General features: G+C 40.8%; 1 protein-coding gene across 1 annotated transcript; it reads left to right on the top strand.

Moving 5' to 3' along the window:
* The first annotated feature begins 7,043 nt into the window (after nt 1-7,043).
* On the top strand, nt 7,044-24,014 carry LOC108876928 (oxysterol-binding protein-related protein 3). The gene is made up of 22 exons (XM_018666763.2): nt 7,044-7,178; nt 12,962-13,151; nt 13,648-13,764; nt 14,674-14,727; nt 14,805-14,918; nt 15,125-15,277; nt 15,404-15,494; nt 15,741-15,844; nt 16,074-16,163; nt 16,283-16,439; nt 16,593-16,717; nt 16,824-16,955; nt 17,404-17,497; nt 18,414-18,649; nt 19,161-19,298; nt 19,952-20,015; nt 20,551-20,629; nt 20,775-20,919; nt 21,475-21,619; nt 21,739-21,865; nt 22,367-22,489; nt 23,180-24,014. Exons 2-22 carry the CDS (start codon nt 13,089-13,091, stop codon nt 23,274-23,276), a joined length of 2,448 nt encoding a protein of 815 aa, XP_018522279.1. The 5' UTR covers nt 7,044-7,178; nt 12,962-13,088; the 3' UTR covers nt 23,277-24,014.
* The last annotated feature ends 3,231 nt before the right edge of the window (nt 24,015-27,245 follow it).

Raw genomic sequence — 27,245 nt, 5'->3', positions numbered from 1 at the left:
AGGAACACACACATTGAGAAAACACTCAAAGAGCTGGCCCCAGACACAGTGGGACCAGTCCAGTTGTTTTATGGCAGTCGCCTGGTCTGTGTCAGAGTTGAAAGGAATACACAAAAGATTTCATCAGCGTAGACTGGCTTTCACCGTAGCATCAGAATTGACTTGAAATCAACTGTAATGTGGCAACATTTGGACGGGGATAAGGGTGAAGGAGTCATTCCCAAGGGGATCCAGTGTGTAAATGAGATGGACAGATAGAGTGAAAAATGGAAACAGGGTATGAAAAGATAAAACAGTGCGAGGAAAGCGAGAGCTCAGGGATCAGAGGAGACGGAGCAGGCGAGCGCAAGGTTAAACTGATGTAGACAGAGATTGTTGTTGAGGGGGAAAAAAGTGTTCTGGACTTGACCCAGATTCACAAAGACGCTGGCACAATAGGCAGCATTGAGGACCCCGGCAGAGAGCTGTCTGCCACTGTGCCTGCTCACAATAAAGGCTGCAGACTGGTTTCCCCAGAACATCCTTTCATCACCTCTCTCTCCTCTCAGCGGGCCTCTCACTGTCCAATCAGGCAGCCATATGACATTTCAGTCTCTCTGCAGAGAGAGAGGGTGTGTGTATGTGGGAAACCTAATTCCATCGCGGGGAAGGAGAGACAGAGAGAGAGAGAGAAGGGCTTGTATGTCTGTCTGCACCTGTGTGTGCATGTTTCTCAAGACAGACAAAGATGTTTGTGTGTGTGCGTGCACAAAACTATGTCTGCATGAAATAAAGAATATCCAGGTCAGTGCAGGTGAGTTTGTGTGTGCATGTAAATGAGCTGATGCTGCAGCGTATGTAGGTCGTCTTGGAGGGTTACATTTCTCCTGCAGAGTCTTCAGGTGTTGAAACAGCTTCTCTGTGAATGAGGACAAAGGAGTGTTTGTGGTGAGGGTGTGCAGTCAGTTTTGTTGCACAAACAGCAATAAAAATTACTATACATGGTTTGTACTCCATAAATTGTATCCTTAGAGGATGTAGAAAATAAGTAAAGTACTACTTTATGGCTTTTTCTATTTTTACACCATTTTAGTTTGAATGGAGATAATGTGCTTTTACTCTTGGTGCTTTTTACAACAGTAATTGTCACATTTATGAAATGTGCAGCACTTGGATTGTGGGATTGTTAGCAGAAGCTAGTGTACGTGCTGTGGACACAACTGTTCTTCCAGTGTGGAATTTTTGAGGTCACTATATAACAGAAGCAGTTACACACTCAAAGTATTGGTGGAGGGTAAATACAGGGCACTGTAGGTAATAGGGAGTCATTTCAGACACACCACATGATGAATGACAGCCTTTATCTGCTGATAATGACCATATGATATGGATAAAGGAGAACAAGTGACTAAGTGGAGCTTGAGTATAGATGACTGAATGAATGAATTAATTTATTTGATGATTTAAACCTACTGATTAAAAGATTAAAAACATCATGCTGATGTTTTATTGGAGTTGAAAACAGCACAAAGCAGTTTAGATATGTCCAACTATACCAGAGACTTAAATGATTGATTGATTTTAGCTATCTTGTATTAAGTTACTGCTTCTTAAAGTGATAGCTTGACATTTTTGGGATATATTTGTAAGGTTCAGCAACTTTTGCTTTTACCTGGCAACTTAACCTTGCCAACCAAGCCAAGAAATAGACTGGTACATAACCCCATTGTAAAACCACAACAAGTCGTTTGTAATGCTTTAATTTTTTGTTCAAATTAAATAAAATGTTAATTAGAGCGCGTTAAAGTTGCTGGTAGGTTGATTTTGTTCCTTCTGCACAGAGCCTTACTACCTGTTTCCCCATGTGCAATATTCAAGCTAAGCTAACTGGCTACTTGTGATAGCTTCATAAAATACATTTAAAAGCATAGAACAAGGCTAAATGGCTGGTAAAAATCACCATCATGCCATGACAGATAATGCACACAAATACAGGTTTAGCACACACACACACACACATGCACACAATCACACACAGGACTGCAATAGCACAATAAGACACAGAGGGTGAAACCCTTGAAGTGATCATTTATCATACCACATATAAAGACATACAAAAATGCACCAGTATAGACCAACACAACAGACTCACAGTGCCGGGGCTAATGAGCCTCATACAAAGTCACAAACATGCAGGAAGTTGTGCTTGTGGAAACATGTGCATCCCATTGTATCTCAGAATGCAGGGATCTCTGCGGCTCACTTATTCCCTGCGGGCCCGACATGCATCACAGAGACAGTCCATATGGGACACGTCCTGGTAATGTAACACTGCATGAAACTAGTGCATATCTGGGGCTTATCATAGTAATCAGTGTAAAGGATGGGCCGCGATGAGTGAAGATGAACAGCAGCTTTGTTCAGATTAGCCCTCCAATGGCGCTGTAATCAACAGGAAATAGTTCAAACAAATAACAGATTGTCCCTGTGTGTGGCAGGATGGGAAAGGGTGCGTGGTTCCATTTGTCCATATATGTAATTTATCATGTTTATGATCAGTATGCAGGGATAAAGGCAAAGCAAGAGAAAGGAAAGTGGGAATGAGGAGGTGGGATTGTATGTGTGTGTGTGTGTGAGAGAGGGGAGAGTTTACATGAGCAACAGCTGCTGGGATCATTAAGTGCTTTAGCTAGATCTAGTCCATGCTCGCACACATTAACGGTGTGTGAGTGCCTGTATGTTTGCAAGAGGATGAGTGAGTGTGTTTATGCACTTAGAGGGAGATGGTGAAAGAGACTCTGTTCCCTCTGTGCAACATGTGTCAGCAACTGCACTGACATGCTGCTGCGAGCAGAGATTGAAGACGCTCTGAATTATTGTGCTGTGGGTTATACAGAAAACACAGGCACTTTTTTTTAGGTGTACCTAAATGTATATAAATGAGAGAACAAGAATGGAGGGAACACCTGGGCCCCATGCCTGCAACCCTCCACATTCCCAAAGCTCCCCTTTGCTCAACTCCCCCAGCTGGTTCCCATCTCAGGAGAGAGAAAAGGAGGGCAAGATGGAGGGAAAGAGTGGAGGGGACAGAGTCCAGTTGCAGCAACTGAAAGAAAGTTCTTGACAAATCATCTCTCTGTGCAAAAAAAAAAAGAATCCCATGACAATCAGAGCCAAAGAGCATGTCATAAACTCTGAAAATGCACAATGGGCCGAACGGCTGATTGTAACAACACTAGCCCCATCATGCATCATGTGGGAAATGCATTTACACGACATTCCTTTCTGCTTTGGGAACTGGGAGCTGCAGCCTCTCCTGCCTGACCTCCAGGGGTCACGTTTTGTCTTTGAGACCAATATGTCGAACGAGCTGGGGGGTGGGGGTGGCACAGGGCAGCAGAAGAGAGAGAGAGAGGGGGCGAGGGAGGGGAGAAGGGTTGGCAGAACTTTCGGGGGTTTCAGTCGACCCTGTGAGAGTTAAGAATGGAGGGAACGGAGCAAGGAGAAGAGGAAGGGAGGTACTTGACATCTGGAAAAAATTAGAGTATGCTATTGCCCTGTTGAAAGGGTGGAGAGACTAGAGGGGGAGATAGAGGAATAAGGAGGGCAGTGTAAAGGATAGTGTGTGTGTGTGTGTGTGTGTGTGTGTGTGTGTGTGTGTGCTGGGAGGGCAACCCTTTGATCTACAAAGTCTGATAGAAACTGTCTGCATGCACATAATCAGCCTCAATCACATAATGACACTAAGAGAACGTAATGCTTTAAGATCTTAAGATCTCTGAGCTGCACAGAAGATAACACTCGTACGCAGGGATTCAAACATCCTGAAAACTGTGATAGTCTGTGAAGGGCTGCACGAGCACACACAAAAACATGAAAGCTAGCGGAAGAATGCACATATGCACATGAGCTCTGGATTAGCATCGCTCAGTCTAACACAATGCAAAACAAGTCACAAACAAGAGTACAAAAAGTTTGGGCTTTATGAGTCATTAAAACAAAGTCGTCAGTCAGTAATTTAGAGAGCTGAGACATCTGATCTGCAGCTGTCGACTCAGGGTCCCCACTCTGCTTTGCTTCTGTGCAACGTCGCCCTCTGCAGACATGGAACATTATAACATATAGAGGCATCAGTACAGTGACATTATAATGAAGTGCTGATCCCTTCTATTGTGAGAAACTTTATTTTTGCTCACCTCATTATTCACAGAGAGGTCCAGTTAAGGCAAAGCATGCAACTGTTCCTGGGCTGCAGCCCTTCAAGGACCCAGAGGTTTGTACAGACAGTCATGATGACCAGAAGAAGTGGAACTGACTTTTCCTCTAGCGCCACCAGGAGGCTGACATATGTAATTGAGAGTGAAATGTCTGTTTCTGATGTGCCTCCGCTGTAATTTGTTTGGTGTCAATTAGCTGCTGTCAACATGCTAACAAACATTACACTGTACCTGCTAAACATCAACAGGTTAGCATGCTGATGTTAGCATCTAGCTCAAAGTACAGCTATGCCTAAGTAAAGCCTAACAGAGCTGCTGGCATGGCTGTAGATTTGTTTAATATCTGCACCATTTAAGTACAATATAAACTGAATAGGAGCCTTAAGGCAGCACCTGCATTATTACCTAATCTTGGGGCCCCATGTTATTTCAGTATATACTGTAGTTACATGATACATTTCTAAATTAAATTGTGCTTAATCAAATAACCACATATGAAGGAGGATCAGAGACTAGGTTCAGCTACAGAACAGACTGAACAGTCAGTGTCTTGCTCAAGGGCACGTCAGCGTCTACTATCAAGAGGGAGACTAAGAGGTTCTTTGGTAGAGGGGTCGTTGCTTATTTCATTATCTCCTCCTCACGCTTGAAGTTAAACAGCACAGTACACATCGCTAAGTGTTACAGACCTCATGATGCAGTCCAGAACAACAGCCCATAAACACCTTCCCTGCAGTTCATGTTCTCTGCCTCTTTGTTAAACAGAGGTCCACCTGACAACCAGCACCACTCAGTGTAGCAAGGGTCTCTCAGTTTCCATCATGAACACAAGCTGCTCAGTGTGCAGTAACCATATCTAACCTATAGATGACACTGTCATACACAATCTGCTCGCATAGTGTGTGTATGTGTGTGTTTCAGTGTGCATACAATGCGGGTGATAAGGGATATAAATTAAAACTATACTGGCAGATACAGATTTAAAAGTGTATGTACCATCTTTTATTACAGTATCTTATTTATGGCTGTCTCACTGTGTCTTCTTCAAAACCCTCTTTCTAAAATAAGATTTAAATTTTGAAAAGTAGAAAATGCTTGAAGGTCAGCATCAGTGAACGTCTAGTGCATTTTCAGAACTGCAACCTCACAGTGTCTGAATATGTGTGCAGAAAGGGTGTGTTTCAGAGTGTGTGTGTGTGTCTCTGTTGTTAGGTATGCAAGGGCGTGTTCCCTTGTGGCTACAATTGTGCACTGCTTAGGTAAGTAGGCTACAGGGGAATCCACCTGAGTTGGACAATGAAAATATCTGTGACAGAAACACAGATAACAATCTAACAGTCTGTTCTACTTCCAATATCACAGCGCTACATGTCAGCAATCAGTTTCTCTCAGTCAGTGTTGACGCAGCAGTTCTACATTCCTTTAAAGTCCAAACACTGCTATTATTTTTGTCGGTTCTAAGTTTCTCAACACACCCAGCTCTGACTCCCTTTCGAAGAGGTTTTTTTCCACCCCACTTTTATGTTTTCCCTTCTCTCCGTTACCATAGAAATAAGCCCGGGCAGGAAGTGACAACCTCATGCCCATGCAAAAGAGGAAATTTGTTTTGTTGGCTAAACAAATCCTAAGCCTGAAGGTGGTTTGGAGCACTGCAAGGACAACAGAGGTGGACTGACTGAGCAGGGCTTTCTCTGAAGACGACATGAATAGCATAACTTTATCGAAGAAAGACGGACATTAAGTAGAAACTCACAAACACATGCTCCTAATTCACCCACATGCTCATTCTGCCTGAGTGCAATCGCACAACTTCTCTCACTTACTCATCGTTTCAGAAAACAGACAGGGCTTGTGGCTAAGGCCATCTTTTGCAACCAGAATGTCTGAAGAAAAGCACCAAACAATCTGTCATTGGACAGTGCATCATGTTATGAAGCAATGAAGCCAGACAGATTATGTAGACATTATGTATCTCCCCACCTACTGGCTTTTATATACTGTAGAAACAAAGTGCTTCTTTCACTCCATAACTAGTAATAAATAGAGGAATTTGTTGCAGAGGATGCAAAAATATCAAACATTCCCTCGTTCCAGCTACAATTGAGCTGAATCTCTTTGACAATAAACTGCAGGTGTTTAAGTTCAAACCAAAAAGGCAATTTGATCACATCACTTTGGCTTTAGGAAATTGTAACAGGCCTTTTTCACTTTTTTTCTCACATTTTTTTCACAATAAATCCATCAAATACACAGTAGACAACTCAGTAATGAAAATAAGTTACTTAGTTGCATCCCTAATTTATTGAAGACCCATTCTCTGGAGCTTGGAGCTTGCTACATAAATAACATTGATGGTGTATGACTTTCTCTGATCTCTGAAGCTGCCTAATTTGGCCTCTAAAAGCTAGATATAGGTTATGTAGGGCACAAGTGAGTTTTATGGTGAGAGAGCTAGAAGAAAGTACCCCTGTTGTTTTTGTTGGCTGTAATTTCATTTTAAAAATTGATGAGCACGTAGTTAGTTTGAAGGCAGGGAGAGAACGTAAAACGTGCATCTAACTAAAATGAGAGTTAGGGTAAAATATAAACATATAATGATACATTAACATATAGAAACACGTTAATGTGTATTCACATGACTTGACGTCACTTTGATAGCTGGGCCTTACCTGTCACTTCATTGTCAGACGCTGACTCTCACCTCCTTTTCTTTATTCTCTCCCTCTCCCCCTCTTTGACATTTTTCGGCTACGTCACTCTTTGGTCCGTTCAAATACGGGTCCGCCCTACCTTCTGTTCCCGCCCCTTTACTTTACCCTCGATTGTGATTGGCTATGAGCAGCGTCAGTCACTCCTACCCACTTGAGCAAGCTCCTCCCCGTCCACGACGCTCAGTCATTGAAGCGAGGAACTGAAGCCTGAACACAGATACCGTATGCTTTTACTACTAAGATAGGATGCTGTAGCTGTCGCCACAGAACCGTAAGCATTTTTTCCTTAATACTTATAACTCATGTGAATTTGTATCCGTGTTTTCGCTGTTACTGTGTTGCTTCCGTTTGAGTTAAGCGCCAGAGTTGACAGCGCCTCTGTCGTGTCTGTAGCTGACTGTGTCAGCGGTGAAGTGACATATCGCTTTCGATAGAATTATTAATGGACTTCCCCCTGGCACTTGGTGCTGAATTAGTGTGTGAGAGTCTTCATGTACAGGGGTAATGTGATGTTTGGGATTTTATCGAGGCCGCGTGAGCTCCGAGTTTACGACCACATGGTTCTTATTGGACATTTTTGTCTGCGCCGACAAGTTTTTAATTGCCGTGTTGGCAACAGGAACTGTTCAGGGAGGTGAATTTAACCGGGACACCTGTGTTTTCTCGCCGTGGAGTTTGTCCCCATTAATGATTGTTTAATTTAGCCAATCAGCACTGGCTCATCATCTACAGCATGAGCAAACTATTGTTCTTCGCGTTTATTCAGTGTGTTCAAAGTGTATACAGAGATCACAGTGAGGATGTAACCTTGCCAGTCAGGTCTGATTTAATGGGAGACATTCATCCAGTTTTTAAGTTGAAGAGTGCCAGTGTTTTGTTTTTTTTTCACATCAGTTCTCTAAGCTTTATATACTAGTAAATTAAATATCTTTGGGTAATGGACCATTGGCTGAATAAATGGAAGGTTAATCAATGATGAAAATAATCGTGATTGCTTGCAACCCTACACATCAATTAGTGGTGCTTGAGTGACTATGTATTTATTACACTGTAAATCAATACTTGGCCTCAGCACCTCTTCAGTCCAGACAGGATCAGTTTATGCATGAGTGGCAATGGCAACACTACCACTGTGCCATTTCCATTCACATGATTTCCTGTGGGCACACACTGCCAGCCCAGCGTTCAGGCTAGTGTAAACAAAACTGTAACCCTGACATTTTTTTGTAAACACATCTAAGCTGAGGGTGAGATGTAATGACATTTTATTTGTTTATTTTTACATTATGGGAAATAATAGAGAATAAAGGCACAAGATGGGTCCAATTATAAAATCATGCACTCACCAAAAATGCCCAAGAATTCTTTGATTTCAGCTTCTCAAATGTAGGATTTGTTGCTTTTCTTTGTTATTTTTGCGTTTTGGACTGTTCTGACATTCTGTTGTGCCCAAACTATTAATCTGATAATGCAGAAAATAGCTGGCAGATCAATTAATAATTAAAGTAAAACTGAATTGCATAAGTAGGCAGAGCAGTAATAAGAAGAGACCATCCAGTAAATCAACATTCTGGGTTCAAAGCCATGTGTTGGCATCCAGCTGCCCAGCTGAAGTGCCCTTGAGCAAGAGTCTAAGTCAATACCAGCTCCAGGGAGCACTGTCCAAATCTGTTCCCCTTGCTCTCAGCCAGTAATCCAAAGCAAAAAAGAGGACTGTGCCTAAAGCATCAATTTTAAGTCTCTCTACCAGCTGACCACTGTCCAGCCAAAAATTTTCTTCCTGCTGCAACATTTCTGGGCATAAACATCCAGCGTGGCCGACATGACTCACTGAGTTATCTCTATGTCACTCTCTCCTTTACACAACACCCACTTAAAAGCTGGTAAATACAGAGCACTCCTGCCTTGACTAATACACCAAGTGGCCGCTCTGAAAACAGCATGCCTGTGATCTCTTTTGGCTTTGCAAGGTTATAGGATGTTGTGGCCTATTTCCAGCCAAGCTGGCTGGTCGGCACAGAGACTCATGTGAAATCATGTTTCTGCTGGTAACGGCACACGCTCTATAAATAGACCCATATTTTATGCCATCAGATTCTCCATAAAGAATAAGCAAACTGAGTATATTCTTGCCTTTGGTTTTTTTGTATCCATAGCAACCCATGATTGAACAGTAACACAAAGTGTCCCTTGTCTCGGGCAGGAAAGACACAGAAAGACATCTTTTGTGATGCAGCTTCTCAAAAGTACATCGGTCAAAATCTATGGGCATGCTGGTTCTCAAGCCTCGTCTCTTTCTGTCTGTCTTTGAGTGTACATGAAAATAGCTGAATGGTGCATTGGGGCTGATTTTTACCTCTTTGATCACTCGCTGATACCCAGATTAGTTTGTCGCTTCCTGCATACAGGAAACACAGACACTTGTTATTTCTTTCAGATGAAAAATGTTGTTAAAAATATCTTCAAACAAGCCAGCGCTATCAGCCGGTACACTCAGTCCGAGATAGTGTCAGAGGTCAGATAAGCTAAGTGCTGCCGCCACCAACCAATCCAAAACCATATGCTGCAGCACAGCATATGGTTTTACGCTATTTTGTTATAAAATTTGGGTGTTGATGTATGAAGTGGCCAGGTAATATTTCCAGATGTGAGTCTATTTAAAGTATCTTATGCTCGCTCTCAGTTTGATAATCAGTGGATCATGCACAGCTTTAACTCCATAAATCTGTGAAGAAGCTTTACCAGCAGACTCTGGAGATTTACTGGAGGTAGAGTCACAGATGGGCCATCTGCGAGGACCTTTTTGCAGTCCCAGTCAGCCAGTAATGGGGAGGATATACAACTATGTGGTCAGCTGGGTTGATGGCAGTCCTGTTGCTGGAAGAATGTGTATAGGCAGACAGCAGATGGACCAGCCGCTAAGTCAACGTCTGTGTGTTTGTCATGCCAAAACTGGAAACTCCAGCCAGACCATTCCTCAGGCTACAGCCTCGTTGTCTTGATATCCTGTCATGGAAACTGGTGAACAGCAGACAAGGCTTTGCCTCGCATTTTTTGCCACTGGTCTTTCTGTAAATATGAACAATATGTGCTGCCTACAGTTATGCTTCACTCTAAAAATATGTAGGGGTGGATTGAAAGACTTGTTGAACAAGTGTTGTTTACATTTAAGTTGAATGATGTCTTTAAAAGCAGCATTCCTGAATAGTTCAGTGTATTTATGTGTAATCACAAAGAGCAAAGCTTTGAGAGAGTGCTAGTGGTTAGTGTGGTGGGCCTTTTCAGGAGGCTTGGCGCTTCAGTGGCTGCTATGAATGGGACTGGTGTAAGAAAAAGTCTTCCCAGCCTTATCTGCATTACTCTGTCTTTGTCTTCTGATGCTGTGCATGTCTTAGCTCATCAAATTGTAAGGGACCAGTAGGTACTTAGTTCAGCGAAAGAGAAAATGTTCTAGAGGGAAAGAAAGAGCAGCATACCTTGGTTAGATTCATTGACAGTGCATGAGCTGGGTGTTACAGCACCTATGTTATGCAAAATGTTACACACCATCGTCTCATCCATTCAGATAAAACCAATCCCTCCCATTTACATTTATTTTATCTCTTCCCCCCTCCCATCAGCTGATCTTATGCATGCTGACACGTGATGAAGAAGAAACACACACAGCACTAGTCACTTTTCCATCACCTTTAAAGCTTTTATTACCTCATTAGTGCCTTGTGACTCCGCAACATTGGCCCTTGCCACGAGAACGAACCCTTTCCATCTTAACAGATCATTTACAAGGTGTTGTGCCATTAATGATTGACTCTCATTACGTAAGAGTGAAGGCAAAACCACAGCACTTCTAGTCTTACAGTGCATGAGGCTCAGCGGTGTACGATACTACAGTAATCACTCAGTCGAGGTAAGTAGGGCACTGCACTCAGTGGGATGTTCGGGGACTCACATCTCCCGGCTTCATTTACAGATTTTACAGTGTATCTGCAGCAGAAAGTATTATAGACTGGCACACAGCTTTCACACAAGCTTTTAAGCTAGTCAGATAAGAAATTGTCTTGAGGTAGTGAAACTTGAAACAAAATTTATGCATCTGCGCTTAGATCTTGTTTGAGGTTTTGCTCTAAGGATGTGTGTTGTTGCAAACTTTGCTGCTGAGTCGAATCAAAGGGAAAAAAAAGGCTGAGGAATAGAAGGCAGGGCTGAGTGTGTTATGTAAAGCGGTGCTTGGTGCTGCTGCCCTTACTCCCCACATATCGTGTATCTAATCATGGTTGTATTCTTTGCAGAATTTAGTGAGAGCTGGAAATTTGCCATTGCGGCCCCGAGCTCCTACAATATGCCTATACTGAATGTTTTACAATTGGATGCACCTTTTGTTGTTTAGAGTCTACACTACGTACATATGTATTTACACTGACCTAACTCCACAGGAGCTATTCGAAATGAATCTCTGGACTTGATTTACATCCATAAAGCCTCATATGCATCTGAAGATGCCAGGCATGTCTCAGCCTGAAAAGTGCAAATGCAACAGCTTGATGAGCTAATTCAAGCTCCCCCAAGTTTATCATCTGAAGCCAACTCAAATATGTTGTCTGTTCTTTTAGTCTGTGCTCCAGAGCTGTGAAGTAACTGAGCTTTCCATGTGTTTCAGTCTGCTTTTAGCCCAGTGTTGACTGTAGCTAGCTGTGTGTTATGGTGTTGTCGGGGGGTATCGAAGCACGGAGTACATTCTTTCCTGTTGATGACTCACGTCCTGGGCATGGTGCTGACTGTAAGCAAGGCCCTGGGGAACCACAGAAAACACACACACACACACACACACACACACACACACACTTAAACCACCAGACTGTTTGCAGGAGATGTAGTCATCAGCATACTTAAAATCCAGAAGTTTACACAGATCTGCATGCATGCAAGCACACATACAAACCACAGGCATTCCCTCACTGAGATAGTCCACTAGATAGGGGTGTTTGCTACTCACATGTTTAGTCCACATCCACACAACCACACACAGTATCAGTGTGACTATGAAGCACACATAGAGGTATAACATACACATGTACACAGCCAGGTTGGGGCATGTCATCTGTGGTAAGGTGAGCAGTTAGTGTTACATCACACTGAGAGGTGTTCTCTGCTCTCTATATACACACACAAACACGCAAAGTACACAACATTCCATCAACATATGAAAGAAACAACCAAAATTCAGTTAATTCAAATCAGAGATGCTGGTACTGGAGGAGGAGGCTGGTGATGTGGAAGAAGTTAAATTTGCTGAAAGCAACCAGTGGTTTAGGCTGGTTAAGAAACCAGTCTACAGTTTTGTGGTTTGCAGATGGAGTGGGTGCTAAATGAGCTGCTTAGTGTTAGAAATAGGTTTTGGACAGATATAATTGGAAAATGTGACTGTAAAAACCTGCACCTATGTGAACTTGTCAAAGCTTCCATTTGTCACCCAACCTTTTTATAGTTGCAGGTATAGTATCTTCACTAGTTTCACTAGTATTTTCAGTTGGTTCCTGCATCTGGCACGTATTATGGAGGTAGCCACTCAAGTCATAACTCATTATTATAATTTTTTAGTGGTCTCTCATGCTTATTTACAAGTAGGACTTTGATGATAAAGCATATGTTTGCTGTTGCCATGATCATAAAAACAGACTCTGAAACATATACATGAATTTATATATGTTCTCAAATTATTCACTCACAAAGCTAGACATCAGTCCAAACACCTTTAACGTCACTTAGTGTAAATTGAACCCTACGTTCATGATAAAGGCTTATTAGTCCCTCATGTGTTAGAGATTTAAGATAGATTTAAGATATTTCTGTCTTGTTTCCGTAAAACAAAGCTTTTTTTGGACTGTGGGGATTTTATATCCACAATTAGGTTCTTCACAGTTAGTCAGACACAGTGAGTAAGTGATTCCTCTTTGTTTTTATCTGTCTGGTCCTGTGTGCTGCTACTGTTCTCTTTAAAATGAGCGTAACCTTTGTGCTGCTCTGACATCAGTTTGTTTTAACCTTTCTCTGCAGTGTTGACTGTTGCGGCGTGGCCTTCAAAGGTCAGAGTGATGCTCCTGACGGCGCCGCTGTGATCTGTGTTAGTGCGGTTTCCACAGAAACAGGACAACGGTGGGCAGAGAGCAATCAAGTCGCAAAGATGACGTCGCCATCACCCACTCACAGTGACAGCAGTGGCTCCTCTAAACATGACAGCAACCAGGTGTGTGTCGGGGTCTTTGTGTGTGTTGGTGTACCTGTGTGTGTGTGTGTGTGTGTGTTTGTGTGTGTGCTTTGTGAGCAAAAAGTGCTTACAGCCACTGTTAGCATTTCAGCCTTTGTTTTTCCTCTCACTTACTTTCTGCATATTTGTTGAATTTAAATGCACCATGTAACATGGTGTCCCTAAGGCTATGAAGTAGGTCAAGTACTATAAATTTGTTTGTCGTCTAGATCAAACTTGAAATGAATGGAATTATTAATGGTTGTTCTCTGTGACTTAACATTTAAGTGTTCCTAGAAAGGCAAATTGCAGCTTTTAAATGCTGAAAGATGCTTTAAGCACAATAACATTTTCTTTCCAGTAACTACTATTGTACTTAAATGCTGTCCATGATGATGACAATGTGCATATTCTTCACAGGTTCAGTGTGTTATACCTCTGTGTAAGGAATATCACTTTCTAACTGATACAGTATTGCTCCTGTGTCTCCCTCCAGGACAGCTGGGAGATTGTGGAGGGGCTCAGAGGAGTTCCTGCCAGCATGCAGGAGCCTGACAGGCAGGAGGGTTTACTGCTCAAGAGGAGGAAGTGGCCCATGAAGGGATGGCATAAGGTGAGCACCTCACTGGCCCTCTTGAAACTCCAGACAGCAACAGCAGTGAGGCACCACTGGTGCTGTCTGTTAGTGAACCAAAGACCTTTTGATGCAAGGGTTGTTGGATGGCCACAGGGCTTTGCTCATATTTATGCTCTATCTGTTATTTAAGATGTTTTTAAACTCTGGAGCAAAGCATACTTCTCTTGTTTTAATATTCTGCACTCTGCTAATTAAATGTAGTTGTGCTTCTAAAAAGGAAGGTTGGTGTTAAAAAAAGCCCTGATATCTATTTACTCTTTTTTTGTAATGCTGTGTATTATAATCTCTTAGTTGTACTTTCTTTCCTGCTGGTATCAAGATTGAACCCGTAATGCTCTAAGTCGTCCCTAAATGTTAAACTAGAGTTCTGACCTGCTATTTTTTAATACCTCAAGCTATTTCTACATTTCCTCCTCTTCACCATTATAGTCCTCTGTATTTCCTTCTTCCCATTCTTTTTATTCCCTGCTGATTACACTGTAACCCTGACTCATCTTCCTCCCCCTCGTCTCTCTGTGAGTGTTCTCATGCATACCTGGAAACTTCTGCCTTGCAACATGACGGAATTGCCACTTTAATAGGCATTATTTCAACCCACAAGAAGGCTGCAAGTAATGTCAAAGTACCCTGTCAGTGTATTCTTTTTTTACTGGAAAACTAAAGTGAGCAAGGTGTACTTGTAAGTATGAAATCTGAATGGCAAGGTCAAGGGAAAGTGGTCTTATTGGTGCAAAACTGCACAATGTCTGCATACCTTTTTTTTTATTGGTGTTTTTAACTATAAGCAAAGATTGCAATAAATCTGTACTTAAAGGATGAACTGAACTGAAAACAGAGTAATTCTTGTGACTAAATATTGATTGAGTTTGATTTCTTTCCACCTAGAGATACTTTCTGTTGGAGAAAGGCATCTTGAAGTATGCAAAGCATGGAGCTGATGTAGGTATCACCCCAAGAGCACCATCTGTCTGTCATTCTTGCATCCAGACACATGCTAACAAAGTGTTTTTGCGCAGCTGAAGAAGGGAAAGCTTCACGGCTGCATAGACGTCGGCCTCTCTGTCATGTCAATCAAGAAGAAAGCCATGTGCATTGACCTGGACACAGAGGATAACATCTACCACCTGAAGGTAATTCTTGACGCTCAGATATATGAGCCAAGTTCAGCCGAATTCAGTGTGATTCTGTGTCGTCTCTCTCTCTTTCTTGACAACGTGCACAAATGCCTCAACACCTACAGGTGTCTTCTTTCATTTCCTGCTTCTGATTCACACAAAAGACACTCACAGCAGCTTTCTGCAAGTTCCCACTCCTAATCTGACTTTATGGCACCCAGGTAAAGTCTCCAGACCTGTTTGAGGAGTGGGTGTCAAAGCTGCGTCATCACCGTGTGTTTAGGCAAAACGAGATTGCCATGTATCCTCACGAGAAGCTGCTCTTCCACCCCCATGCCTCGTCCTCCCCCTCCCTCAACGACTCTCTGAGAAAAGTACGTTGTTGCAGTGCTTGTTTGTAGGAAACATTTTTGGAAAAAAAAATCTTTGTTGTTGCTCTTAAATTTGATGCAGCATGAATGTGGTTATGTGCATCACCCATCCTCACCTATCTCAAACAGAGGGCTACTCTTACCAAGCAGGCATCAGTCCACCAGGCAAAGGTCAGCTCTTGGCTTCATTCGTCAGAGGACATGGACAAGTGCTCCAAAGGTTTGTTACTCTGTTGTTTTGTCTTGTCCTGTCTCTCTCTGCTTTTGTTGCTCTTTATTGTCTCTCTGCTTTCTTGCCTCACTAATTGTCTCCTGGCTTATTTGTCATCCTCCCTTGTCAACAGTTTGTCTTCAAGTGTGTCTCACTGCAGCAGATCTTTCATGTTCTGTTCTATCGCTCATCACCATTCCTGCATGCACCCAACACTTTCATCTAATAATAATCTTCTAATTGTCTTTCACTCAGATTTGGAGGAATGTGAATCGTACCTGCTGGAACTCAACCTGCTGCTAAAGAGCATGGAGGTCCTCCACCGCACATACTCAGCTCCAGCCATCAGTGCACTACAAGTAAATAAAGGCATACAGATTAAGTTTGGCACAGTGTAAAATGTGGAGGTGTTCTTAGTCTTGTTGCAGTAATACTCAGTGAAAAGGCATTAGCAAACTTTGTGGGTGTAAGAGAAAAGTGGCTGAAGTTCCCATAGAATAAGAAGCAAAATAATGCTATTACTCAATGAATGGTGCTCGGGTCATTTTGCTTACTACCTCCAAATATTTTTTTGCTGTTGGGCCACAGGCATCTACTTATGACATCCCCAAAAAGGAGAAGAGGCCAAGGAGGTGGCGATCCAAAAACAGTGGCAAAGAAACCAAAGCCACACTACAGGTACATGCACAGCTTCATTTTTTTCTGCTCACGATTATTGAATATTCGTTCACAAGCATGTGAACAGTGAGAATGAAGGGAAAATAATGGCTTCACTTTTCTCTGTGTTTGCCCTCCAGGTCCCAAGCTGTATCTCCTCATCCCCTCGTCTCCATGCATCCAACCCTAACCTCTCCACCACCGAGTCCAACACCCAGGAGGTCTGTCCTGAATCCCCAGACTCACCCACAGATGTGTCCCGTCTTCAGGAGGACTTCTGCAGGCTGGCCAACAACAGTGAGTCCTTGCCACAAGATTGCTCAGGAGATCTATTCACTTTAGATACAAAAATACTTTTTTTGCCTCTACATGGTAAGATAGTTTCCATGACAACTCTGTACCTCTTGTTGCCCTCTTTTGTTTCTGTCTCTGGCATTTGCTTCACCCCAGTCCACACCACACTGAAGTCAGCCTTTAGTTCACTGGTAGCAGAAAGAGACAGAATGAAGCACACCATCGATCTGCAGGCCCCCCAGCCAGTGCAGGTCATGGGTTTAAAGACCGCCTATGCCTCAGTGAGTAACTCTGTGATTCAGAACTCATAATTCTGCATGATTACACCACAGTTATGTTATACCACAGGTCCAGTGTCTCTCAACTGGCTTCTTATCATCTGAACAGGAATGTCCAGCCGGCTCCCACTCCTTGGTCCACCAGGTCTCCAATGAGAGCAGAGCATCCATCCCAGAGTCAATATCAGAGTTCTTTGACGCTCAGGAGTACCTTGTCTCCTCTTCCTCCTCTGAGAATGAGGTCAGAGATTCTCTATTATCTCCTCTCCTTCCTGTTCTTGATGTTGAAAGTAAAATGCAGTGATCTTTGAACAGACTGAGACTGAGTCTATAAAATGTGAGAAATTGGGGAAAAAAATCTTTGAAATCACCATCGCAATTTCTCAGACTACAAGGTGACACCTTTTTAAGTATCTTGTTCAGTTTATAATGATAAAAAACAAGTTGTAAGCAATAACTGTTTGGCATTTTTATTTTATAAACAATATAGGGTTAGGGTTAGTCATAGAACTGGGGGCACTCGGTTTTAACAAAACTAATACCTCCAGGTTACAAATATACAATATACTGGGCGCATTTTAAATTTTTCCACCCTGACAACTGAAGACCCATCAGTTTGTGTGTTTTTGTCTTTTGATTCTGTGCTCTGGACACTCGCTGACCTTTCACCATCGATTTCCTGTCTCCAGGTGTCCGACGATGACTCCTACATCAGTGATGTCAGTGACAGTGTCTCCATGGATACCTACAGCAATGAGGGAGGCAGCGAGAGACACAACTCTGGTACACAATACAGTAATACAGTAACAAGTTGTGTATTTGTGCATGTGCATGTGAGAACAACAGAGGAAGAGACCTTATTCTGTCAGAGAGAGGCAGAACCTGTCTATCTCTGCCCACTTTAGTGAGACTGTGACTGAGCCTCTGTGTGTATTTTTCAGTGTCAGCATGAAGTAAATTATGAATGTCTGGAGTCAGAGTGATTACTCACTTGCTCTGAGAATGTGTTAAACATGACCACCGCCGACTTCCAGAGATGTTTACATACTCAGTGCAATGTTTCATCATACAGTATGTGACAAAGCATCTGTGAACAGGCATCAATAATTCACTGCTGCAGATGGTCCTTGTTGTATATTTTCACTGCATAAAATTTTGCCTCTGTGTAGTACAAAATAGAAGAAAATGAGACTCAGTGAAGTCACTCAGCTGCAAATAGAGATGTTGGTTTTAATTGGATTCATCTGGTTTGGATTATATCATTGCAGCTTGTGCAGTGAAAGGAGTAAAGATTTGTCATTTAATCTCTTCTTTTTATGTTTAAATACATTTGTCGGACTTTACATTAACCGGGTATTTGAATGCTTGTGCCAATATATTGTTTTGTATATTTGAATTCAGCCATTTTCATTCAAAAAAGTACACAACACAGGAAAAGACTCAGGATTTAGACCATAATGGAATATTCTCCACTGAAACAGTTACACACTCTTCTTAATACTTGGTGAAAAAAGTTTTAGTCCTGGCTTTAAGTGCCACCTCTAAGGCTACATCTTCATCAGATCAGCTTTGTATGAACATCAGAGTCTTTACAACATCTAATTTTAGACAATGTGCACTCACCTCTCTTAACATTTCCGTTACTGTTCTTAAAAATATCTTTTTTCCTCTCATCCCCTCTCCACATTTTCTCCTCCAGTCAGCAGCGTGGTGACCCTGGCTCGTCGGCGTTCCACGCTGCCATCTCCCTGTCCCACCAGCAGCGTGAGCTTGTGGAACATCCTGAGGAACAACATTGGAAAAGATCTGTCCAAGGTGGCCATGCCAGTACAGCTCAATGAGCCACTCAACACCCTGCAGAGGTTGTGTGAGGAGCTTGAGTACAGCGAGCTGCTGGACACCGCCAACCAGACCCAAGACCCTTACCAGCGCATGGTGAGAGGAGAGAACACACACAATAATATTGCATTTATAAATCTGCAGACACAAGACAGGGGGCTTGTTCTCATTATGCTCAAAAACCTGAGCTCTCATGTACACACAATAATTAATACATCTACGTATGTGCATAAACTAGCTTCAGTTAAGCACTGACTAATGTTTTTTTGATAGCAAAAAAGGGGAAGGTTATAACTTGCAGAAAGTAAAAATATTTATTAGGTCCTCTGATGTGCACATCAGCAAAAGCCAAGAGAGAAAAAATGAACATCACAATAGCTATAGCAAATTATATATGAAATCTGTTTTGAACTCAGTGATCCTCCTCAGGCAGCTTTTAAAATGCTACTCTGATGTTCATCTTTTGTTCTGTCCGTGCTTCTATTAGAGGCTGTAATACACAAATACATTTTGCAAGAAGCTTTCGATTATCTTCAGTATGTTCTGATAGCATCGTACAGTTCTTGCCTGGCAGACGTTCATCTGTCCTCTCTGATTTTCTACGCAGGTGTATGTTGCTACGTTTGCAATCTCTGCCTATGCATCCACCTACCACCGAGCAGGAAGCAAACCCTTTAACCCAGTTCTGGGAGAGACATACGAGTGTGACAGACCTGATAAGGGCTTCAGGTTTATAGCTGAGCAGGTAGAAGTCACACAGTTTACAGCGCACACATGATTCACTGTATGGGAATACACCCCCCCACAGGATAGGCTACTTTTTGTTAACTTTACAAGAACTTTTAACACAAAAAATATACACTTTGAATTTAATATGTAAAGTGATTGACATCAGACTGATGCTAATTAAAAGTACTGTAATGGATATATGCATTTAAATTAAAGTTGCCAGATTTAGTAATTTGAAACACTGATATGTAACTCTCAAATTGATTGTCACACTTCTCCTCACATTTCTAGCATGCCTCATATTAGAGCTATCAAAGAGGAGGCTATTAAAGACCTTGTGGACTGCAAGAACAGTGCCCTCTCCCTGCTCTATGTTTTAAAGCAATTGACAAGACATCTCACAAAATCTAGTCTAGCAACAATGTAAAGCAGTAAAGACCTGCACTGACCTGCCAGTCTTCTCAGTGGTTGTCTTTGTTTTATAGTAATTATATTGATCACTCAAAATATATGTATAATAATACATAACACATAGTATAATTGTTTATACCTGGCAGAATGACATTTATCACTTTTCCCACCTTTTGTGTTTGTCTGATTGATGAGTGCACCTCCATGAACTACAAAGTGCCCTTATCTTATCTTGTATCTCTCCTTTCCATTTCCCAGGTTAGTCATCACCCACCTGTGTCAGCATGTCACTCTGATTCAAGGAACTTCACCTTTTGGCAAGGTGAGCAGGATAGAGCATGTTTTGAATAAACATCTCCTTTTCCCCTCTGTTTGGCTGGGCTTGCTTGGAGATTGCCTCAGTGCTGCCACACCTTTGCTTTTGATTATTTGTTACATGCCGTAGGTTACATTTAAGGTGAAAACTGATGTTGTGCAAGAGTCAGTAACCTCACTTAACTTTAGGTGACCTTAGAGATCTCTTTTTAATTTTTCCATCATGGAATAATTAAGTACTTGATATTTCCACAGTATGACAAATTACTGTACAGATTGTACCAATGTGACCTCATGTGTTAACTTTGACACTTTGTTGCTCAGGAACAGCTGAGCAGCCATTGGTTGTCAGAGAAACTGCAGACTCTTGCCTTGTTTGCATTTCTCTTTGTGCACATGAATAAAGAACCTGATTTATAAAAAGACGCTATTGTTTGCTGAAGAGACCAGAAATAGAACCTTGAAGATCCAAATTAGGATATTATGGCAGTTTCCATTGTCACAAGCAGTCAGCTGTTATTCTGTCATCCGTTCTCTTTCAGATGTCCGATGGAAAAATAAATTCTGGGGCAAATCCATGGAAATTGTTCCCATGGGAACCACACATGTCACACTACCTGCGTAAGTCCTTTACTTACCATGTGTGGGTGTGTGTTTGCATGTGCATACGTGTTTACACTCTTCTAGTATATTTATAATGAGGCTTTACATCAGGAATGAAACATCATTTCTTTAACTTACTAAGTACAGTATGTGATTTCTCCAGCTTTGGGGACCACTACGAATGGAACAAAGTGACATCCTGCATCCATAACATTCTGAGTGGCCAGCGATGGATCGAACACTACGGAGAGATGGCCATCAAAAATGTCAACAGTGACGCCTGCCAGTGTAAAATCACATTTGTCAAGGTTAGGAAAAACAAATATTTAAATCACTATCTGCGTTTGTGAATGGAAGCTGATATACAACAATTTGTGGGAGAGAAACTGGGGAAAACATATTTTTCATAGCTTAACTATGCAGAAAAAATTATTCTGCATTTGTGGGAATGTCTTTTTTTAATCTCCCATTAATATGTTTTGATTTGTGACATTCACACGAGTCTCTGTGAGTGGGTAATCATTAGCTTTTGCTAATTAGAACATAATTTTTTGCTTCATCATCCTCTGAGCAGACACTTTAAATTTGTCCTTTTATAAAAAAAGAAATAAAGTACTACATTTTTTATGCACTGCTGCCTACTCAGACACACATGCTGACTGTACCATCAACATTATCATAGCATGTAGTGCCCTCTTCTGGACAAAAAGAGGAACTGACATTTAAGAAAATTAAAACATTGAGAAAAATGAGCTGATCCTCTTCAGCAGTGACATAAGCCTAAATCATGCAGTATTTATGACATTGTAGTTATAAATAATACATTTCGGTTAATATATTTCTCCTGTCTTTTGCTCTTTCAGGCGAAATCATGGAGCTCTACAGTGAACGAAATAGAGGGTGTGGTTACCGATTCAAATGGAAAAGTTGTACACTCCATTTTCGGAAAATGGAACGAGTCTGTATTTCAGGGGGACCCACCCTCTGCCACGTGCATCTGGAGAGCAAGTGAGTGACTGGTCCCTGGAAATGTCAGTCAAAGAGCTTATATGCAGCATCAGTTCAATCATAAAACAAAACTATACTTGACATGACAGCTGCTAATTTGTATGTGTGTGTGTATATAGACCCCATGCCAGTGGACCAAGAGCAATACTATGGCTTCACCCAGTTTGCAGTGGAGATGAATGAGTTGGATTCCACTCTGAGACCTCTGCTGCCCCCCACAGACACACGCTTCAGGCCGGACCAGAGGTTGACATTCTTTATCTATAATGTTGATTTCTGTTAGTCTGTCCACAGACATCATCCCTGCCCTTTAAAGATACTTAATACTTCATTATTTTCATTACTTTTCAACCATGTGGTATGTTTATTCTTATCCTAATGACTGGTGCAGATGACCCTGCCAAAACTGATCATTTCACACCAAAAGTTTTGTTTTTTTTTAACCATGATTTTGTGGGCTAAGTCTAACCAAGAAATATGACCATAACCATGGCAACAGTCTACATGAGTTTAGATCCAAGAGGATGAAGTCACGCGAATACCAATGTCCACTCATTACAGAAAGATTGTATTTTATAACGCTCATGAAGAAAGTTATTAAATGTCAACATGCCCTATTTAGCACATGAATAAAACAGTACTGGTGGAATAAGTGTCTTTGCAGTGTGAATGCAGTCTGCAGATTTAGTAAAACCAAATTTCGACAGTTGTTCATCCTGGCTCACTGTTTCTGTATTGTGTGTCCAGGCTGCTGGAGGAGGGAAACCCAGAAGGAGCCGAGGAGCAGAAACAGAGGATAGAGCAGCTCCAGAGGGAGAGGAAGAGAGTGCTGCAGGACAACAGCATGACACACCAGCCACGCTTTTTCAAGTATGCTGCTCTTAACTTGTTTGTGTGTTCTCTGCGTATGAGTCTTTGTGTGCAATTGGACACAGTGTCCCCATGTGTTTTTCCATGAAATTGCCCTGTCTCAAATGATCAGAGGTCTCCACAGCAGTCACTGTGAAATGGCTGTGACTAAAGAGTCACAATCTGCAGACTTGTGGTCAACACACTCGGTTGTTAAACTAAGTTTCCAGTTCATCAGGACAAAAAAAGTAATTATTGCACTTAATGTCATTGTCCATTATATCATATCTATATAAGAAGTAATGGTATGAGACTCATCACTCATCAGATTTGCTACACCTGAAAAAGTCAAAATACAATCCTCACTTACATTCCTAGATGTTCTCTATCATTCATTCCATCATTCAGACATTTTAGTGTTGCAAGAGTCAGTACAAAAGTTATGAAACTTCTCTGTCTCACAGATTCTTCTCTAGACTAGTCAAGAGAATATTCTGAATATACAAAATGTATTTGCAAGTATCATTTTTGGATGATTAATATTTATATTTGTATATCTGTTTAGTTTTCAACAAAATTATTTCAGAGTAACCAATATTATTCTGGAAACTGATATGTTCATTCAGTATTCTGTGTGTTGGACTGGTATGTATCAGTCAAGATTTCTATCATAAACAAATGTTGTTCATTCATTTGTTCTTGTATTGACAGGAAGTCTAAGGATGACACGTGGGTGAGCAACAACACATACTGGGAGCTGCGGAGAGATCCTGGCTTCAGCAAAATTGACTTCCCTGTGTTGTGGTGACCTCTGGATTTATCCATCCTCTCCACTACAGCTTATTATAAAGAGGGAAGTGTAAAAATTGAAGTGACACCACCCTTTAAGTGTCCTGACTCGGTTAACATGAATCACTCCATGTCATGGTAACCCAAACCAATATGGACTTCTGCTTATGCCAACACGATGTGGCACTTTGAAGATGGAGCAGAGCCTGTGGAACATCTGTTGTTGTTTCTGTTGTTTATCATGTTTCTCATAAAGGGTACACTTTCTTCTTTGATTATCATGACTGTAATTTACACAGTGTCAGTGTACACGTAATATCCATATCATTACGTTCTGTCACATCTCAGCATTTACCAAAAGTGCCTTTTATTGCAGTGCTACACTTGAACTGCTTTAGCAGTTATGCAAAAACACTTTTATTCAGAGACTTTAAAAACTCCTCGTTTGGATAATGTCAACATATGTGGACTTTACTGGAGAGAAAGGATCATGGTTGGAAGTGAACTTGTTCAAAAGGTCAAACGTTGGTCAAGTATTCCTCCATTCAGTCAGCATCAGGACTTTCTGATTGTTTTAGCCAGTGACTAATCACATGCTCTAATTCTAGAGAGACTTCAGCCTTATTTCAGTGTGCTGCCTTGTTGTAATCAGTCACGACTGACGTAGGACTGTGGATGCATTTTTTTACAAAGGGGAAAACAGCAATAATACTTGATGTTAAAGCAGGGCAATAAACTGTAATGGATGGACAAGTTATGATGTGTCACATGTCTGTTTTCCTGTGTGTCAGGGATGAGCTGAGATGTTGTTTACTTGTTTTTCTCACTGCTGCAAACAAGTAAATCCCTTCCAAAGATAATAATCATCAAAAAGTGTTGCTCCTTTGAGTTAATGATTAAGTAAAAGATCCGGAAACAACTGTGGTATTATGATTTATTTTACTGTGAATTAATTACTCTCAATTAATTCTAAGATTAGAAAAACCAAACAGCCATTCTGCTGTTGCAAGTGGGCTAAAGCAGTGTATTGTTTGTGTTATTTATTTAGCTGTGGAGATGTAGGAAAGGGTAGATGGGTGGGGTGGTGTTCATAATATACTACAAAAATGTCCTAGGAAATATCTTTTAACTTTATAATGTAATGACAAAATGTTGGACAACTTCAATAAATGTTCAAGAAATTCACAAATAACACAATCAACAAAATATTCCATATATACACTATATTTTCAACTTGAAGTTGAAGTTTGAGGATGCATTTTTCATTACCATTACTTGTTTACAAATTGCATTTCACATTTTTAAAACTTGTTTTTACTTACTTTGTCACTAGTATTAAGAGTTCCTTTTCTACATATACATGTATTATGCCTTCTCACATTGACTGCTCTTCTAGAGCGGGTTGGTTATGATGCTTTAAACTGACAGAAGACAGACTTCCTGAAATACATTTTGTGTAAGGAACAAGGAACTTAAGGAACGAGAAGGTCAAGCTCAGGCAATTTAAAGTGAATTAAATACTAATTATGATAATGTATTTCCATGTAATTGGACATATTTCCTTCATTTAATATGTTGATGTTCACTCAACATGATGGTCACTCAAAAAGGTTCATTTGTTTAAGTAATTGTTGACCAATCTAGGTAGGAGTTATGACCTTAATACACAGACATTAAACATAATGCTGACTGGCACTTGCTGCTGCACAAGTTAAAGTTTGTAGATTAAACTTTATTTAACTTTATATAACTTAACGTATTTCTCCCTATCCTACAATTCTTTTTTAGTATTTAAACCTGCAAGAACATTTTTGGCCACCTGGGGGCAGCAGTAACGAGTTGTGAACATGAACAGTGACATATCATCAACACCTTGTCACTTGACGTGGTGAACTTTTAACAAACAGGTGCTTATTTTCACATCCCACAGTTACAGAGCTACATTGTTATTCATTTGGATTTGAATTCATCCCATTTTCATTCATGTCCTTTTTTTTTCATTAACTCTTGTTGTTTGTCTGTTTCTGGCTTTAGCTGCTAAATGCTCTACTGTGTTTATCAACTAGTCACTATCTGTGTTTGGTGCTTGGTGCTGAGCAGGTAGTGAAGCTGATAAAGCCAAGAGGAGCTGCAGATTCAACTGATTGCTCAGTGTAGCATGATCACAACAATCAAACCTTTTCACAGTCACATTATATCATTCCTGCTGCCAGTATAATTAACTGTTGTCTGACTTGTCTGCCTGCCTGTCAACCTGTCTGTAAGCCAATCCTCATTACTTACTGTATTGAACTCAATTTATTTCACCAACCTGCCTGTGTGACTAGCAGCAGCTGTGACAGCAGCTTAGTGTAACTGGTGACCCTAAACTGCCCACAGTTGTGAATGTGTGTGTGTGTGTGTGTGTGTGTGTGCGGACGTGCGTGTGAAATGACCATTTACAAAGCCCCTCCCCTCCTCCTCCTCTCTACAGACACAGCTTGTCAACACTTTGATTTAAACTTAAAACATAAGACCATAATTGAAAGAAATTAAATAAATAAATTGTCTGTTTTTTAAAACGTTAGCAAACATTAGCATGTTCAGTTAACAAGGTGACAACAAGAATATGATTAACCCAGCATTTCTTCCAAAATTCTAAAAATTTAATAAGCATTAACAGATTAAACAAAAGAAACATTTCTTCAATTAGAACATTGAATTTCTTGCCGTTTGCTTCATTCTGGATAATGTATTATGTTAGCATGTATGTAATTCCCGGTGTTTACCATCCAAATATACCAGACACCAGGCACATGTCTTGGGTTGACAAAACTTCACTCATGAAACAATACAGGATATGTTAAGTATTATTTGACCACCAGGACCATGAAATGAGGTTCTGCGCAGCAAGGTTACAGTATCATAGAAAGTTTGTCTTTTGCTGCTGTAAGCAGGTATTTTACAGCACATTTTTCTGTTATTAACAGCTAAAGTTACTTACTACATTATAAATTATCTTATTACAAAGAAAACATATGATGATCTTATAACTACTCAACAGTGTATGAAATAATTAGATATAGCTTGACCAGCTAATAATAGTTTGTTATAGTGCTCACAGGGGCCATTGTTTACATTGAGAACATTTAGTATTAACATTTTAGAGTTAGATTGACATCTGACATGAATTACAAAAAAAAAAAAAAAAAAAAAAAAAAAAAAAAAAAAACTTCCTCTCTATGGAGCTCTGTAGCAGAGAGGTGGAGTTACTGCAGTGAGGTAACTTTGGATTTAACCTTCAGTTTCTGTTATAAAAATGTTGTGGTTATGGCAATTAAAATTTTATGCAAGTACAGTTACAGTGGAAGGTTACTAGGTACATCTATGAGGCGGCTATGGCTCAGTAGGTACAAGGGGACATCCTTCAATTGCACAGTTGGTGGTTTCATGTCTGTAGATATGATTTAACAATCACACAGTATATTAAGTAGTTAAATTTACAACATATTAATACTACTAATACATAAATAACAAGTCTCTGAAAGTGGCCATTGTATGAAATGAGTGCTAGTTATTTTTGAAAGTATTACTTATACTCTAGTAAAACCTCTAAATACATGTTACATGACTGCTAACAGTGGTAGGAGGGGCCTTAGCAGCTTGTTACTGTAGTCTTGGACCAGCTGTGACTACAAAGTGTTTGTGCATCTGGTTAAATCCATACCTCTGTGAAACATCATCTCAACATCTGAGTGACAACTCCCAGTCAGCCCTTAAAAAGCTACTTATCTCCACCAAGCACAACACAAACCAAAATGTACCCACCCACTCACATGCACACATTCTCCTAAACCTATTCCTTCAACAGCTGACTTTAAATCTGAACCCACACATTTTAATAATGCAAACCAACAACACATTGATGGAATATTGTGTCCTTTCGCTTAAAGGGGATTTCCAACCATTTTAAAAACTCACACGTCTTTAAAACCAAGGTCATCATGTG

Source organism: Lates calcarifer, linkage group LG3, assembly GCF_001640805.2.
Source record: "Lates calcarifer isolate ASB-BC8 linkage group LG3, TLL_Latcal_v3, whole genome shotgun sequence".
NCBI lineage: Eukaryota > Metazoa > Chordata > Actinopteri > Centropomidae > Lates > Lates calcarifer.
The sequence above is the reverse complement of the archived record's forward strand: the minus strand, read 5'-3'. Positions and strand labels throughout refer to the sequence as shown.